General features: G+C 45.5%; 2 protein-coding genes and 1 non-coding gene across 9 annotated transcripts in view; 2 read left to right on the top strand and 1 right to left on the bottom strand.

Moving 5' to 3' along the window:
• FBF1 (Fas binding factor 1) overlaps positions 1 to 6,739 on the bottom strand; it is a 215,869-nt gene extending 209,130 nt beyond the window's left edge. For 5 of the 6 annotated variants that reach the window (XR_015058923.1, XM_085883877.1, XM_085883875.1 and 2 more), the window contains exons 1-3: positions 6,511 to 6,739; positions 1,500 to 1,521; positions 1,261 to 1,299 (exon numbers count right to left, since the gene is read on the bottom strand). Coding sequence is in view for 4 of the 6 variants with exons in the window: in XM_085883877.1 (XP_085740003.1) it covers positions 1,261 to 1,299; positions 1,500 to 1,521; positions 6,511 to 6,513 (64 nt within the window). In the remaining 2 variants the exon portion in view is untranslated. The remainder of the gene's footprint in view (positions 1 to 1,260; positions 1,300 to 1,499; positions 1,522 to 6,510) is intronic. The other variant, XM_085883880.1, reaches the window with a different exon arrangement.
• ACOX1 (acyl-CoA oxidase 1) overlaps positions 1 to 17,100 on the top strand; it is a 104,194-nt gene that overhangs the window by 8,691 nt on the left and 78,403 nt on the right. Inside the window, exon 1 of one of the 2 annotated variants that reach the window (XM_085883884.1) lies at positions 17,077 to 17,095. The exons of the other annotated variant lie outside the window; for it this stretch is intronic. The gene's annotated coding sequence lies outside the window, so the exon portion shown is untranslated. Of the gene's footprint in view, positions 1 to 17,076; positions 17,096 to 17,100 lie in introns of those variants that run through there. 2 annotated transcript variants of the gene reach the window in all.
• TRNAV-CAC (transfer RNA valine (anticodon CAC)) lies at positions 16,771 to 16,843 on the top strand. The gene has a single exon. It is a non-coding gene; the product is annotated as a tRNA-Val (tRNA).

Genomic DNA, 17,100 nt, shown 5'->3' on the forward strand with positions numbered 1-17,100 from the left:
CATCTTGACCCATTCCTGAGATACCAACCAATATTAGGCATGGTGTGACGACAGAAGAAAAAAAAATTCCATTTTCGCCCAGGTTTTTGAGAAAAAGTTTGTTTTGTTTCGAAACAAACAAAAAAAAGAATTATACAGCATTTAAAACCTATATTTTATTTCAATTGAATTATACGGCCGAGGCTGAGCGAAGCGAGATCAAGGCCGCTTATTCCTGGCACGTAAAACACCCTGCAAATCACGCCTGCAGAAAACGTACTTTTTGGAATGCCGGACGCATTTTTCATCCAATCATCATGTAACGTGAAAAATAATTCTCCATTTATAGATGCTCCTATACTTAAAAGTTGTGTCAATCACTTATGAGCTTGGAGAAAATGAATTTAAAAGCTAATCGAGGTGAAAAAGTGAGGGCCTCGGCCAACGTTCCACAACATGGTCGAGGATGGTTGTGGACACCTGTTACGTTACCAGTATACTTAAACACTATAGAATGAAAATCGCTTTATTGGCACATTCAAAAACCCTCCCCATTTAGCAGTACCATACTTGGGAAAATATTCCTGCCATCTCATGCCCTGAGGGCAGAGCAACTGTGAGATTCAGCATTCAGTCAAATATGGCGGCACCGAACACTGTTCGTTTCGTGAAAAACACAAAGCAACAGCTGAAAAGATACTTCCGTTGTTTTTTTCTCAAAAAAGCATGGGGTAGGACGTTCAATGAACTCTCTGGTTGTGCAACGTCAGTGTTATCAACAGCTGTTCCAAGAGCAATAGGATTCAAATGGATAATAATCCTCCAATGACTGGAATCATATCTGAGATGCAGAAGGATGGATATTGTGGTGTTTGGAGAATAATCACTACCCCTGGACATAGCTGCAGGAGCTTCTCAGGAAAGTATCATTGATTTATGGGACATATAAATAAAGCCTTACTAAATAAAGGAAGAGTACTGATAAACTACAGGTTTGTTTTCTGATTCGTGTTCAAAATATAACATTCAATTGAAATTAAGTTGTTCCTCGATCATAAACTTACGTTTGTGGACAGACAGACGGACAAAGTGAACCAATTGCTTAACTTTCATTGACTTTTCACTTCACACGCGTGGGGAAAAAAATTTACTGTTTAAGTTGCAAATAACATGGAGCAACAAAGTGTCTCATCAATTTGCATTAACGGTATATGGTGGTTTTCTGCAGTGGTGTGATCAGAGCAGGTTGATGTGGAATGAGGATCGTGATGAGCGACTAACCATCCTTCAGCAGATCTGCAAAGATGCCACCAATGGAATCTGCCAAAAACATCAAAACATGTCATCGACTTAAAACACACAAAAAATAAATATCTGGATTTTTAACTGCAATGAAAACCATTTCAAATATTGAATGATGATGATGATGATGGCAACAATAATGATAACGAACATTAGCATAAGAAGGTAACCCTCATTGCAAATATGAAGCGACAAAAACAAGGAAGTTTAAATATTACCTCTTAATCCTTTCTTGGAAGCCTAAAGGGACAGTATGACAAGCATAAGCAACACAAACGGAAGTTCGCAAAACCTTACGAAAGACGAAACAACACAGATGATTCACAGAGCAGTCAATTTTAACAAAAGCATTTCCTGATGAATGTCTTGCACCTTTCATCATCATAATGTAAAATGTATTCCTTCATAAAAATAAGCCATTTCAATATTTGTCACTTCATTTTGCTTGTTGAGAACGTCACATTAAACCTCCTGTTTATCATTTTCTTGGAGAATTACATGACTTTAGAACCAATGTGGAAGAAGCTTAAAAACAAATTTCTTAAAATTGTGAAAAAAAATTACTCCATTAAATCCTTCCTCTTCTCCAATGGCTTGATTTCCAATTATCAATTTGGTTTCAGACCAGGTCACTCTACCCTGGATATGCTGCTTCTGCTCTCCCAACAATGGATGGAGGTCCTCAATGCCAGACATGAAATCGGAGCCGTATCCCTAGACAAATCGCGTGCTTTAGAAACGGTCTGGCACCTTGCCCTGCTCACCAAACTCTCTTCCTATGGTATCCAAGGCCATCTCCCCTCATGGCTCGCAGACTTCCTCTCCTGTCGCAGCCAATGTGTGGCCCTTAATGGAGTTCTTTCATCCCCTCTCACTGTCCAGGCAGGAGTTCCTCGAGGTAGTTTTCTGGGCCCTGTTCTCTGACTTGCTGGAAAATCCTCTTTATCTCTTTGCTGAGGACTCCACCCTCTGCCGTACCATCTATCATCCCTCAGACTTGCAAGCAGCAGCCTCTTCACTCTCTGCAGATCTGGATACAATCACAAGCTGGTCCAACACGTGGAACATGTCTTTCAATCCTGACAAATCTCACACTCTCACGATGTCTCTCCGAATGGACCGTCTGGAACCCCCTCCTCCCCCCCATCTATTTTCTCAACAATCCTCTTGGAGCAGTCCTTTCATTCAAGCTGCTGTGTCTCACTGTCTGCCATGACCTTTACTGGGAAAGCCACATTTCTAAACTGGCCTCCAAAGCCAGTCGCCGACTGGGAATCCTACATTGAGCAAAGTCCTTCCTCAACCCACCTGAGCTCCTAACCATATACAGAGCTTTCATCCACAGCCTGATGGAGTACTGCTCTCCCCTCTGGGCTGGTGCTCCTGCTTCTCACCTTTCTCGGCTTCATGCTGTGGAAACCAAAGCATTTCGGATCATTGGCATCTCCCCCGATGAGGCTGAGTCTTTGGGTTTCTCACTCTCTCGCCGCAGGCAGGTCGGTGGTCTTTCTGTCTTCTACCGTCTCCTCTATGGCCTCGCCCCCACCCCCACCCCCGCTCTGTCTGTGATCTGCCCCACCCATATTTCGGCAGGGTGCTCAAGGTCCACCAGCAACCCCCTTCTGGTTCAACTATCAAAATCAAGAATCACTGCTCACCTTCACTCTTTCATTCCTTTTTTTTTCCCCACCTTTAGAACAAACTCCCACATTCTCTTCAATCCCACTCTTCCCTCCAGATCTTCAAAACAGCTCTTCACCACCATTTCTTATCTTTCCCCATCCAAAACCATGATATTTCCTACCCCCATTTATCTACCCCAAACCTATCTCCGTCAAAGTCCCTGCTTTCCTTTATGAAAGTCCCTGCAGTGTCCATCTTTTTTTCCCTGTGTACTCCACCCCATCCCTCTCCCTTCCACAGATCTCCTCATGTGTCTATTCCCCACTGTTTTGTACTTCCCTCTCCCATCCCTCGTCTCCTGCTCCCCTTGTTATACGTTCTGTGCGTTAGCTCTTATATGAGCCTTCACATTGTAGATTAAAAAAACAAAGGCAATGCAAATCAATCCCAGAAGCTCATGATGAATCACACATTAATTCCATAAATTGCAAATGTCTAACTTCTTTAACGGTTCCAATGAATGCCACTTTCTTATGGAGTCCCAGGTCTTTCACGAACCAGCTGACCAGGCCGAATGTTTGGCTGAAGGAAGCAAAGTTGGAACTTATCTCGAGTGCCACAAATAACTCGCTTACTCTTCGCGAAGGCCACCTTGGTCCTTTAAGGTCCTCCGACTAATGCTCGTAGTTGGGACACCCAGTTTAATGTCTATCCGAAGGATGGCATACACATTGTCAAACACCACCTGGGTGAGTTTTTAGCTACGTCAAGATTCGAACCCAAGCTCGACAGCAGACCTAGATTCCTGGAGGCAGGGCATCATGGAGTATGTTCTTTTCAATGACAGCATTACATATTTTGTCATGTTTACCAATCCGAGTGCAAACATGTGAACTATGAAAATCTAAAAGCACCTTTTGAAAAAGAGTCGCCTCTGCGTTTCGATACCTTGGCTAAAATCTACAAATCATGCTCTGAACACTTATTGAGAAAACAATGGCAAATGACTATGTACAGTATATAGTTCCATGATTTATTGCTTTGGCAGAAATCTAATGTACTGTCAGGATGTTGACGTGTCAACTTGGAAAGCTGACAGTTCCATTAATTTGGCTGATAGTGACGTTCCTTCAACAAATTGAAAATTTATATATTTAAATATTTATAAAAAAAACCTGTACCATACTCTTCACAGAGCGTTGATGCTCCGAAGCTGCTTATTGGCAAGGCTTATTGCGGGTGGTTTGCCATTGCCTTTCCAGCATTGATTGTCTGTGCTCTGTCCATTTAAATGCTGAACATAGTGCAAAGAAGCAGCACAAGCGATTTTTAAGGTCTTTTTTTTAATGACTGATGTTTGAACTACCGACCTCCCAGAATCAGGACCAATACTCGAAGCATTATGCCACCGAGTCTCTTCCCTTCGTGTACAGCCTTTTTGGCTGCTGGTTGCATCATTGGTTAGCGGCATGGTTATGCCGCTGATGCAGTGCCCCTATTACCAGTGCAATGGTGGTCCTTTCGCTGACATTCCGGAAGGATGACAGGCTGAGTCAACCCCACCTGGTGTTAATTCAGCAGCCAACGGAGCTCAAACTCAGGACCCGAGGATCCCAAGCCACCACCCTAACCGCTAAGCCAACACCAGGCTACACCAAGCCTCCACAAATAAAAACTTAGCTTAGAAGTTATAAAATGTGGACAATGTCAAGTAAATTTCCTCGATTAAATAAAACTAGTGCGTGCCCGTACGTGCGTGGCCGTGCGTGGAAAAAAAATTCAAACCGAGTGCCGGAAACAACAACCACACAGGCCATTCCTTCGCTCTCGCGTGCCCGTACGTGCAAAAAAAAAAAACCTTTCAAACCGCGTGCCAGAAATAACCACACAGGCCGTTCCTTCGCTCTCGCGTGCCCGCACGTGCGTGGCTGTACATGCGTGGCCATACGTGCAAAAAAAAAAAAACTTTCAAACCGCGTGCCAGAAACAACAACCACACAGGCCGTTCCTTCGCTCTCGCGTGGCTGTACGTGTGTGGCCGTACGTGCAAAAAAAAAAAAAACTTTCAAATAACCACACAGGCCGCTCATTCGCTCTTGTGTGGCTGTACGTGCGTGGCTGTACGTGCGTGGCCGTACGTGTAAAACAAAAAAAAACTTTCAAACAACCACACAGGTGGTTCCTTCGCTTTCGTAAATGATGACTGGATTGGGGCATTTTGTTTATCTATAAATGCGCATAAGAAATCGAGAAATTATTACAACAGTAAGTCATCACTATCCGGAAGTGCGTACGTTGTAACCCGTAATGGGGAACACGCTCTAACTTGGCCATAACTTGGGAACCGCTTGTCCGATTAATTTCAAACCTTTTGAAAGGCAAACAAACAGAGATTGCTGGAATTATAGATACTGTGGGTGCAAAACGCCAAGCAACATGTCCTGTCATTGGTGACGAAGGCGCCCTTCCCCCATCGGCCACGCCTACGCAGCAACGTGTCCTGTCATTGGTAACTAAGGCGCCCTTCCCCCATCGGCCACGCCTACGCAGCAACGTGTCCTGTCATTGGTAACTAAAGTGCCCTTTCCCCTTTGGCCACGCCTACGCAGCAACGTGTCCTGTCATTGGTGACAAAGGTGCCCTTTCCCCAATGGCCACGCCTATGCAGCAACGTGTCCTGTCATTGGTAACTAAGGTGCCCTTTCCCCATTGGCCACGCCTATGCAGCAACGTGTCCTGTCATTGGTAACTAAGGTGCCCTTTCCCCATTGGCCACGCCTATGCAGCAACGTGTCCTGTCATTGGTAACTAAAGCGCCCTTTCCCCAACGGCCACGCCCACACAGCAACGTGTCCTGTCATTGGTTTGGTAAATAAATGGCCATAACTTGGGAACCACTTGTCCGATTAATATCAAACCTTGAAAAGGCACATCCTCAGGTCCCCAGCAATATACCTGGCAAGTTTCAATTAGGTCGGACCAGTGGTTGTCGAGAAACAGCGGTCACACACACACACACACACACACACACACACACACACACACACACACACACACACACACACACACACACACACACACACACACACACACACACACACACACACACACACACACAGAGACACAGAGACACAGAGACACAGAGACACAGAGACACAGAGACACAGAGACACAGAGACAGACACAGACACAGAGACACAGAGACAGACACAGAGACACAGAGACAGACACACACACACATTACTGGAATTGTGGATAGATGAGATTTCTGGCTTTAATTATTTAACGACCATTCTTTTTGCTTTTGTCAACTTGGTGGTAATCAAGTCACCAAAGGCAGAAAAATTATTTATTTCGACTTTAGATTATTTCGACAGATATAAAAAGCATGTTTGTGGAATTATATCTGAATTATTATTATTATTATTATTATTATTATTATTATTATTATTATTATTATTATTATTATTGTTGTTATGTCGAAACGATTGAAAGGTTAAATGAGCCGTTAAAACGCATTTCCACACAAGGCAAGGCCAAACATAAGCAGCGAGATGTATTCATTAGTTATTGTGCTGTCACACTCCACATGTGGATGTACGGTACCATGGATGGTGTGGGTTAAACGGCCAGACTTGCGCGGCCGACACGTGCATGGAACCGCGGGTGACGAGCACCGGCCATTCGGCCGTACGTGCCGTGAACGACGGCGCTTTTAAACAGGAGCTGGGTCTCATCGATTGTCTTGAGTCCGAGCTGGGGTCGATCACCACTCCAACGACTGCAAAACGCGGGAACGACTCAAAGACTTTACGACGGGTCGTAAAATCTCCTTGACAACGGCAACGCGTCGCGATTTCCCAGCTGCCGTCTTATTGGTTGATTTTCAGCTGCGACCTCACTGACGTCGTGTCTTATTAAATCGTGCAGCCTCATTATGAAAATAATACAGTATTTCCGTGTCGTATTACTCTTTCCGGTCTTAAACGGATTTTTTCGATCCCCAAATTCCATAGGGGGGAAGGGGCGGAAATGCATCTTTGAGTTACTTCCGGTTAGCGACGACCGCCGCCATTTTTGCGCGGTGAAAACAACGACCTAGCAACGATATGAACTCCATTGCTTTTTGTGATACTCTTCGTAAATTTTGTTCTATACTCCGCCCAAATGTTCAATAATACGGAAAATCTCGGAAACGATGCTAAACGTCGTTATGACGAGGTGTAAATCTATCAGTTATTTGGAATGACGACTCCAAGTCATCTCCACGCAATGAGGATGCTGATGTGTATTGCTGACTTGGTAGAAAGCCACGTTGAGTTGAGGTTGTGATATCAGAGTTCAAAAAATCATTTCCTTCTGCGTAATCGAATGTCAGTACAAGAGTGGCATCATTTTGCCTTTGGTTTCTTAATTTAATATATAAAGCTTATTCTAACGACTCACTCTACTCACTGACTTACTGATATTAATGTTCGATACCTTGTGGGTCACATATAAAGCTGACAATTTGTGTGCTGACGGACATCAGAGCCGATACACTGTGAAAAAAAAATCACAACCATCGGAAAACATATCCGTAAATGAAAATTTAAAAAAGAACATGAAAATAAATAAATGAAAAAAATCAATGCAAGTGAGCAACGCGAGACAATGGGGAGGTACAGTAATTTTGTGTGCCGACGGACATCGAAGCCGATACACCGGGAAAAACCACAGAACCGTCGGAAAGGGTCCAAAAATGAAAATGAAAATAAATAAATGAAAAAAATGCCGGTGAACAACGCGAGACAATGGGGAGGTACAGTAATTTTGCGTGCCAATGGACATCGAAGCCGATACACCGGGAAAAACCACATAACCGTCGGAAAGGGTCCAAAAATGAAAATATATATATATATAAATGAAAATAAATAAATGCAAAAAAATGCAGATGAGCAAGCCAAGACAATGGGGCAAGCACAGTAATTTTGCGTGCCGACAGACAACGAAGCCGATACACCAGGAAAAAATCACAGAATCGTCAGAAAGGGTCTGAAAATTAAAATATAAATAAATGAAAATAAATAACTGAAAAAATGCAGGTGAGCGACCCAAGACAATGGGGCAAGCATGGTAATTTTGCCTGCCGACAGATGTCGAAGCCGATACACCGGGAAAAACCACAGAACCATCGGAAAGGGTCCAAAAATGAAAATATAAATAAATCAGGTCAGGTCAGGTATGGGAGCATGTGCCAGAACAGCGCGTCGCTGCGTCCACTTTCCGCCGGTACTCCAGGGGCCTCCGTCTGGCCATCCCCCAGGCAGATGCCAGGCCCATCCCCATCTCCTTGAGATGATGGTCAACCTGTTGCAACCATGAGGCATGTGGTCGGCCCACTGGCCTCCTCCACTCATGAGACTCCCTCGCTGAGAGAATCTGGTGAGCAGGATCAGAGTCAGGAAAACGAGCCACATGTCCATACAGCCGCAACTGACGCTCACGGACTATGCAGGTAACAAATCTCATCCGAGTCTTTCTCAGCAACCGCTCGTTGGACACAAAATCCGACCAGCGATAGCCAAGGATTCTCCGAAGAGACCTGGTACCAAAGGAATTAAGTCTCCGTCTCAGATCCTTGGTCAGAGTCCAAGTCTCGCACCCATAGAGCAAGACTGGAAGTACCAAGGACCTGAAGACTCGGACTTTCGTCCTCCCGCACAGGTACCGGCAGCGCCACACCCCATGATCCAGTGAATCCATGACTCCCCAGACCCGACCCAGACGTCTATTGACCTCTGACTCGCAGCCAGCAGAGACATGAATATCACTGCCAAGGTAAGTGAATCTCTCCATGACCTCAACATCCTCACCACAAACAGGTACAAACAGGACAGAAGCATCTAAGATGTCATTGAAAGCCTGGATCTTAGTTTTGACCCAAGAAACCCATAATCCCAGCGGCTCCGACTCCTCATTCAGCACCTCGAGGGCCCCCAAGAGGATGTCGAAAGTCTCCGCAAAGATGACTGCATCATCTGCAAAGTCAAGGTACAAGATCTTGACATTCCCAAATGATGCACCGCAACTTGATCTCTCCGACATCCTCCCTAAAATCCAGTCCATACAAGTGCTGAAAAGTGTGGAGGCAAGTACACATCCCTGACGAACTCCAGTAACAACTGGAAATAAGTCAGAGGTGGTACCACCACACTTCACAGCACTCTCAGTACCAGAGTAGAGTTCAGACATCAGATCGATCAGTTTTGGTGGCACCCCACGAAGACCAAGAATCCTCCAGAGGACGTCCCGATTCACTGAATCGAACGCTTTACAGAGATCAACATAGGCTGCAAGCAGCCCCTGCCGAAACTCTCGTCTGCGTTCGGTGAGGACACGAAGTGCAAGGATACGGTCAATCGTTGACCTCTTTGGTGTAAAGCCTGACTGCTCTGGACGCTGGTGCTCAAGCAGATGGTGGCGAACCCTATCGAGAATTATCCGAGCAAAGACCTTGCCCGGCACTGAGAGCAGCGTCACCCCTCGGTAGTTGTTGCAGTCTTGGCGATCACCCTTCCCTTTCCAGAGAGGGACAACAAGGCTCCTCTTCCAATCAGTTGGGATGATGCCTGTGTTCCAGGCAGAGCACAAAACTGCATGCAACGACACGAGGGCAGCATTTCCACCAGCCTTGAGAAGTTCAGCATGGATGCCACAGATCCCTGGAGCTTTGCCCCGTTTCAACTGGTTCACCGCAGCCCGTGTTTCCACAAGCGTAGGTGGACCACAGTTGATTCGAGGGTCAGCAACAGGGATTGTAACACCCTTGACGTCCAACTCGACAGCTGGGGGATCAGCCTGGTACAACCGCTCAAAGTAACCGGCCCAGCGGGCCTTCACTTCAGACTCCTCTGTCAAGAGCCTACCACTCTCTGCTCTAACTGCAGTGCTCCGAGGGATGGGCTTGGATGAACGTAATGTGCGAATTCCCCTGTAAGCGGGACGAGAATCACCTGTCCACAGGTGATGCTCTACCCCCTCACAGATTCCTCGCACATAGGCCTCCTTGTCCACCCTCAGTGCACGTACAGTTTTACGCCTCAGCTCCCTGAACAGCTCAGCTCTGCCATTCAGCCTGGTCCTGCGACTCTGGTCAATGGTATCCAGTGTCCCTTGAGAGACAAAATTCTTCTTTGCCCTGCGGTGAGCTCCAAGACATCCACCGGCAACATCAAGGACGGTGGTCTTGAAGGTGCTCCACAACTCTTCAGGACCCCCCAAAGCACCCAGACCCCCCAAGTGTCCACTCAGCCTGTTCGCAAACTCCTCAGCTACTCTCTCATCCCTGAGCTTGGCAACATCCAGCCTCGGCTGGGATGGTACCATTCTCCAGGATTTAAGGTGCAGCTTTAGAGTTGCTACAACAAGCCTGTGGTCAGTATTGAGGAACTGAGCACTCCGGTAGACCCTGCAGTTCTGGATCATCCTCCAACGACCGTCAATGAGGACATGGTCAATCTCCTTTGCCACACCGCCAGCGTTGGAATACCAAGTCCAGCGATGAGCTTGTGGGCGCTGAAACCATGAACCAGCCACCCTAAGTCCATGACTTCTTGCAAAGTCAAGGAACTTAGTGCTATTCTGGTTCATAGTTCCTGATCCATGGGGACCAACACACACCTCATAACCATCCCTATCAGTTCCAGTCGATGCATTGAAATCCCCCAAGACTAGAAGTGTATCTCGTCTGTGTGGTGTAGCCATGCCCACGGGGAGGGGCATGATGATGATGCATGATGGGTGTGATGGTGGAGGAGTGGCCGAGGGGGTTCGGCAAGGGATATGAGGTGTGCACGCCGTCTGAGGCGTCGTAGTAATGCTGGAGTCGGCCGGCTCGTGTGTGTGTACCGCGTACGGAATAAAGGAGAGCCGCGGGCACGGTACGCCCGCGCTCGCACTCGTGCAACACAGCCCGGCTCGACTGTTCCTCCGCTTCGTGTCTGCCTGCTAAGCATCTCCCAATTCAGTACAGTACAGTCTGGGGCACTGATCAACCACAGACTCGAGTGTGGCGTAGAATGCATCCTTCACGGTGAGATCACTCGCCTCAGTCGGAGCATAAACAGAGACCAGGGAAATGACACCTGAGGAGTGACGAATCCTTAATCTCATAATACGCTCGTTGACCGGTGTTACCTCAATTATCATTGGGGTCAGCTTATTGGACACAGCTACAGCAACTCCTTGGGTATGGTAACCATCAGAGCGACCAGACCAATAGTAGGTGTAACCACCCACCATTATCTCCCCGCAGTCCGGTCTCCGAACCTCAGAGAGAGCTGCAATCCCGATGTCCAAACGCTTGAGCTCAGATGATAACAGAGACAGGTGATCATCCTCTCTTAGGGATAGGACATTCCAGGCACCCACCCGAAGGGACCGCCTCAGGTTAACCCAAGGAGACCGCCGTCTGGTGGACGACACCTCAGCACCACTCCGACACACTCTCCCGCAATCTGACCCAGGGATATTTATTTCATAAATAAATGAAAAAAATTAATGCAGGTGAGCAACGCGAGACAATGGGGAGGTACAATAATTTTGCATGCCAATGGACATCAAAGCCGATACACCGGGAAAAATCACAGAACCGTCGGAAAGGGTCCGAAAATGAAAATATAAATAAATGAAAATAAATAAATGAAAAAAATGCAGGTGAGCGACCCAAGACAATGGGGACAAGCACGGTAATTTTTCGTGCCGACAGACATCAAAACAGATACCCCGGGAAAAATCATAGACCTGTCGGAAAGCATCCAGATATGAAAACATAAATAAATGAAAAAAAAAAACATGCAGAGGTGAGTGATCCGAGACAATGGGGAAGCACGGCTCGTTATTGCCCACAAAGTGTAAGCATACCCCACTAGTATGTGAATAAGCTTTTGCTTCGGTTGAACGGGGTTTCCCGCGGCAGTCTAATGAAGAGGATTGACTCGGCATCTGAATGTCTCGGAGGTCTTTTCTTCCACGCTAAATTGGTGACCCCCTGACGTGATCCGAATAGAGAGATAAGGAGTTACTAGCACTCAACCAGTCGCCGGGAACAACCAAGTAACGGTGTTCTTATGGGTCGCTCAACCAGCTTCAACGGAGGCAGCGGCTTCCATAAAGCTGCCACCATTCTCGCCTAACAACCCAAAGCTATGGTTTACACAAGTCGAAGCCAAATTTGACACCCCGACAGATCACGACCGAGTTGACACGGTTCAACTACATTGTTGGCTCCATTTGTCACCATAGTATGCAATGGAGGACAGAGGTAATATTTTACTACAACCTCGAACGAACACCCTGAATGACTTTGAAGATTCCACTCAAAAAGCGTATGACCCCCTCTGAGCACCGCCGCTTTCAACAAATTCTTACAACCAAGGATTTGGGATATCGAAGGCCCGCACACCTTCTGAGTCATATGCAGCAACTTCTCGGTGACCACCACACCACCTCAGACCAATCGCTTCTTTATGAGTTGTTCTTGTGAACGTTTGCCACCACATGGCCATATGATACTTTCATCTAACGCACAACTGGCACTACCCGCTACTGTGGATCTGGCTGATCATGTGACACCTCCACCACAGCACATCACACAGCTACAATCTGAAATGGCGGACCTTAACAAGCTCTTTCTGGAGCTCCATGCTGCGCAACACCAATAGTGCCTATCATCGTGTTCACCTTTTAGGGACAAAGAGAAATGCCATAGCTCACGTTACCATTCGCCTTCACCTTCCATGAACACTCCAGATTGGTGTTATCACCCCGTGATGTCCGGTGCTGATGCTCGTCAGTGTAGAGTTTGACCCAGTGCTTGTACTGGTTACAGGGAAACGATGAGGCCCACAACTAATGGTGATGAGTTCACCTAGGCCATAAGTCATTCACCTTCTCTTCCTCGTGGATCATAGTGGCGGACTTCATTTTCTTGTGGATGCGGGGACAGAGGTGAGCATTGTGTCGCCATTTACCGCTGAAGGGAAAGATGGACGGGAATATTTATTGCGTAGGGCCTACTGCTAACAACAGTGGTGTTACTACTTTTGGAGAACGTCTCCTCCAGCTTGATTTGGGGATACATCGGTCATTTCCATGGGTGTTTAGTATTGCCGACACCAGATATTCTATCCCAGGTGCAGATTTTTTGCGTCATTTCAATCTCCTCATGGACGTCAAACATCACCGTCTGTTGGATGCCTCAACACAGCTTAGTCTTCTCAATAAAACATCCATCGTTTCGTCGCTTAATATCACGTCTTCCATCCACGTACGTCCATGTGCCTTTTTCAGAAAGTACTTTATGATTTACCGTGCACAACGTGCCCATCGACGACAATCCAGCCGATCAAACACAAGATCACGCATCACATCGAGACCATAGGACCCCCTGTTTTTGTGCATGTTCGCCGACAATGACCCAACAATTATGTATCACCGGCCAGGAGTTTGAGTACATGTTACAACGTGGGATCATCAGACCATCGTTCCAGCAGTTGGGCTTCACCCCTGCACATGGTACCCAAAAAAACACCTGGGGATTGGTGTCCTTGTAGGGATTATCATTCTTGAACAATGTGACTGCTCCAGACTATTACCCCATTCCACACATTCTAATCACCAGTGCAACCGCATAGATATATCAGGAACACCTATGCCTTCTCATCCCCTGTTTGCAGAACTTTGGCACCGTCATCAATCCCACAAAGTGCATATTTGGCATTCCCGAGTTGAATTTCCTCGGCCACTGTGTCAACCACTCAGGAATCTGTCCACTCGAGGAGAAGGTGCAGGCCATTAGAGACTTCCTGTTACCTTCATATCAATGCAAACTGCGAGAGTTTTTGGGCCTCTTCAACTTTACCACAGATATATCCCAAACGCAGCCACAACATTGCAACCGCTGAACGAGTTACACCCTGAAGTGTTCCGATGGTCGGAGTCAGCCTTCCACAACACCAAAGATGCACTGGCCAATGCCTCACTCTTGATTCATCCGAAGCCATTGGCGCCAACAAGCCTTCTGGTAGACGCGTCTGAGGTCGCAGTGGGTGCGGTCCTTCATCAATTCATCACAAATGCTGAAATCAACAGAGCAAGTACAATCAACAGAGAGCAAGCCCTCTTTATCTATATATCTATATAATATATATATCTATCTATAATTCCAACAATGTGTGTGTGTGTGTGTGTGTGTGTGTGTGTGTGTGTGTGTGTGTGTGTGTGTGTGTGTGTGTGTGTGTGTCTGTGACCGCTGTTTCTCGACAACCGCTGGTCCGATCTAATTGAAACTTGCCAGATATATTACTGGGGACCTGAGGATGTGCCTTTTCAAGGTTTGATATTAATCGGACAAGTGCTTCCCAAGTTATGGCCATTTATTTACCAAACCAATGACAAGACACATTGTTGCGTGGGCGTGGCCGATGGGGAAGGGAAGCTCAGCCGAGTTCCCCATTACGGGTTACAACGTACGGACTTCCGGAGAGTGATGACTTCGTGTATTCTAATAATTTCTCGATTTCTTATGCGCATTTATAGATAAACACAATGCCCCAAGTTATGATCGTTTTCCAATTAGACGGTGCATAAATTTCAGTAACATCAGAGTGCTGGTATGCTCTGAACCAGGAAATACATTTTTTCTCTCTTCTCTTCTCTTTTTGTTTTTCCTTGCGACGACATTGCAAAAAGGTAAAATACGTCGGCGCAAATTGAATAATTGGCCATTAAAACCTAAATTGCGAATCATCGTAACTGTGATATGCGACCTTCCGCTCCACGCACGGACGGGCACACGAGAGCAAAGAAACGGCCTGTGTGGTTGTTGTTTCTTGCTCGCGGTTGGAATTTTTTTTTTGTTTTTTTTTTTTTACGGGCACGTACTAGTTACTAAAACTCTCATCTTGTAAATATGTATGTATAGATGTATGTATGTATGTTCAATTCCCGATCAGGAAAAAAATCTTCCCGATTCAGTCAAGTACTCTTCGGGAGAATTTGATCAATGCAAACAACCTCAGCGGTATAGTTTGCTGGAGCTATCTTTTTTAATTTTTCCATTTTTTAAATGTTTTTTTTATCAACTGCTGTCACAATGGGAATCCAAGGGGTTCACGGGTCGTCGAGTACAACCGAAAACCCTATTTGCTTTACCCATAGTTGCCGGGCACCGTGCTGCCTGCTTACCTCCTATATCTATTACCACCTCCAGATCCTGTGTGATACGCTCCAAAAGTACCCCTTGCATCCTGTAATCTCTATTGTCATTGTTCTTTCCCATCCCCAACACGTTACACTTGCTCAGATAAAATTACATCTGCCAGTTTTTTGCCCAATCTATGCAAGTATCAATACTATCTTGTATCTGTTCACCACCCTGTCGTGGGAAATAACTCAATTTCCACAAGTTGGATCAGCATACCAAAGGAGAATCTTTAATTTCGTATACACGGAGGAAGGACATTGAATACTTGACTGAAAACATTCGAACGGACTTCACTGAAACATAAGCCCGAAGCAATTCTCAAACACAACTTGACATTCCAAAGAATGGGAGGGGAGAACTACAGGGTTAGCTGATAAGCATTAGGCAAAAGAACTCAAACTGCAATACGTGTCCACTGGGTGAAAGAGAGAATGACATAATCATGGCAAAAGTTTCAGTGTCATCAACCAGGTCACCTTGTTCCACAGCAAGACATTCATTTTATCAATATTTAGGTCAAAAGACTCTTGGGTAAAGGGAAAAATAACTGACAGCCAATTCGACTAAAGCATAAACATTAAATTTATAAAGCACCAGCAGCAATTATATAATTTAGAGTACATTAATATAATTATTTTTTTTCACCACCCCCTCTGCTATCCACCTTTCCTCCAAGCTTTGTGTCATCCACAAATTTGGAAAAAGGTGACTCTTTACCCCATTATCCAAATCGTTGATGTAAATACCCAGGTCAAAAAACCAGTAAAGACCAGTAGCTTACTGGTCAACTGGTACCAGTTGAAAACCAGTAGCCAACTGGTACCAGTAAAGCCAGTTGGTTTCTTACTGGTTTTAATATGGAAATTGGAATAGAGTGATATATTACCAGTTGAAATACAATTGTATTTAACTAACTGGTATCAACTGGGACCAGTACATTGTAACTGGTATCAACTGGGAGACCAGTACATTGCAACTGGTATCAACTGGGACCAGTACATTGCAACTGGTATCAACTGGAACCAGTAAGACTTTAACTGGTACAAATATGAGCAACTGGTTTTTTTCAACTGGGAAATTGGAATTCTGACTGAATTTAACTGGTACCAGTTGAAACCAATAGAGACCAGTTAAAGACCAATTAGAACCAATAGAGACCAGTTGAAAATGTGTCCTGGTTTTAACTGGTTTTTCGACCTGGGTAATGAATAGTAATGGTTCGAGTACTGATCCCTGAGGTCCCCCCTCTTTACATCTCCCACTCACTCTTTGTTTCCTATCACTAAGCCAGTTTGCAATCCAATTAACTACCTGACCAGCCACTCCACAAGCCCTCAATTTGGCGAACAACTTGCGATATGGTACATTATTATCAAATGCCTTCTTAAATTCGAGATAGACCATGTCTATGTCCACTGCCTTTCCCTCATCCACCCAATCAGACATTGCTTCATCGAACTCTAAAAGATTTGTCAGACAAGAAACAAAAAAAAAAAAAAAAAATGATGTGGCGAAGATGATGGCAAAATGAAGAATATAAATAACAATGTTTTATTACATCGAAATCAAAGCGTATTAAATGCTATAAAAGGGATTACAACAAATCGTGGTGTGTGCTAGTTTCCGTAGTGTAGTGGTTATCACGTTCGCCTCACACGCGAAAGGTCCCCGGTTCGAAACCGGGCGGAAACATGTTTTGTTTTGTTTTTTTTTTGTTTATCATCGTCGAGCGCTGCGGCTTTGTCAGTGATTCGTGTTGATGTTGCACTTTTCCACACGTCGTCGTTTTACTTCGTCCACGGGCGATCGTCAGCCACGTGCACGTCCTTTGGCTGCCATCGTGATTGAGAGCGGTGTACCGTCGAGAAAAAACTTATCTCGGCTGGTCTCCCTCTTTTTTTTTAAGTCGGGGTTCAAAAGTCTCACGTTTGTTGATGTTTCACTGTGAG

This window comes from Eptatretus burgeri, chromosome 6 (genome assembly GCF_056783735.1).
Source record: "Eptatretus burgeri isolate ZD-2024b chromosome 6, Ebu_testis_v1, whole genome shotgun sequence".
NCBI lineage: Eukaryota > Metazoa > Chordata > Myxini > Myxiniformes > Myxinidae > Eptatretus > Eptatretus burgeri.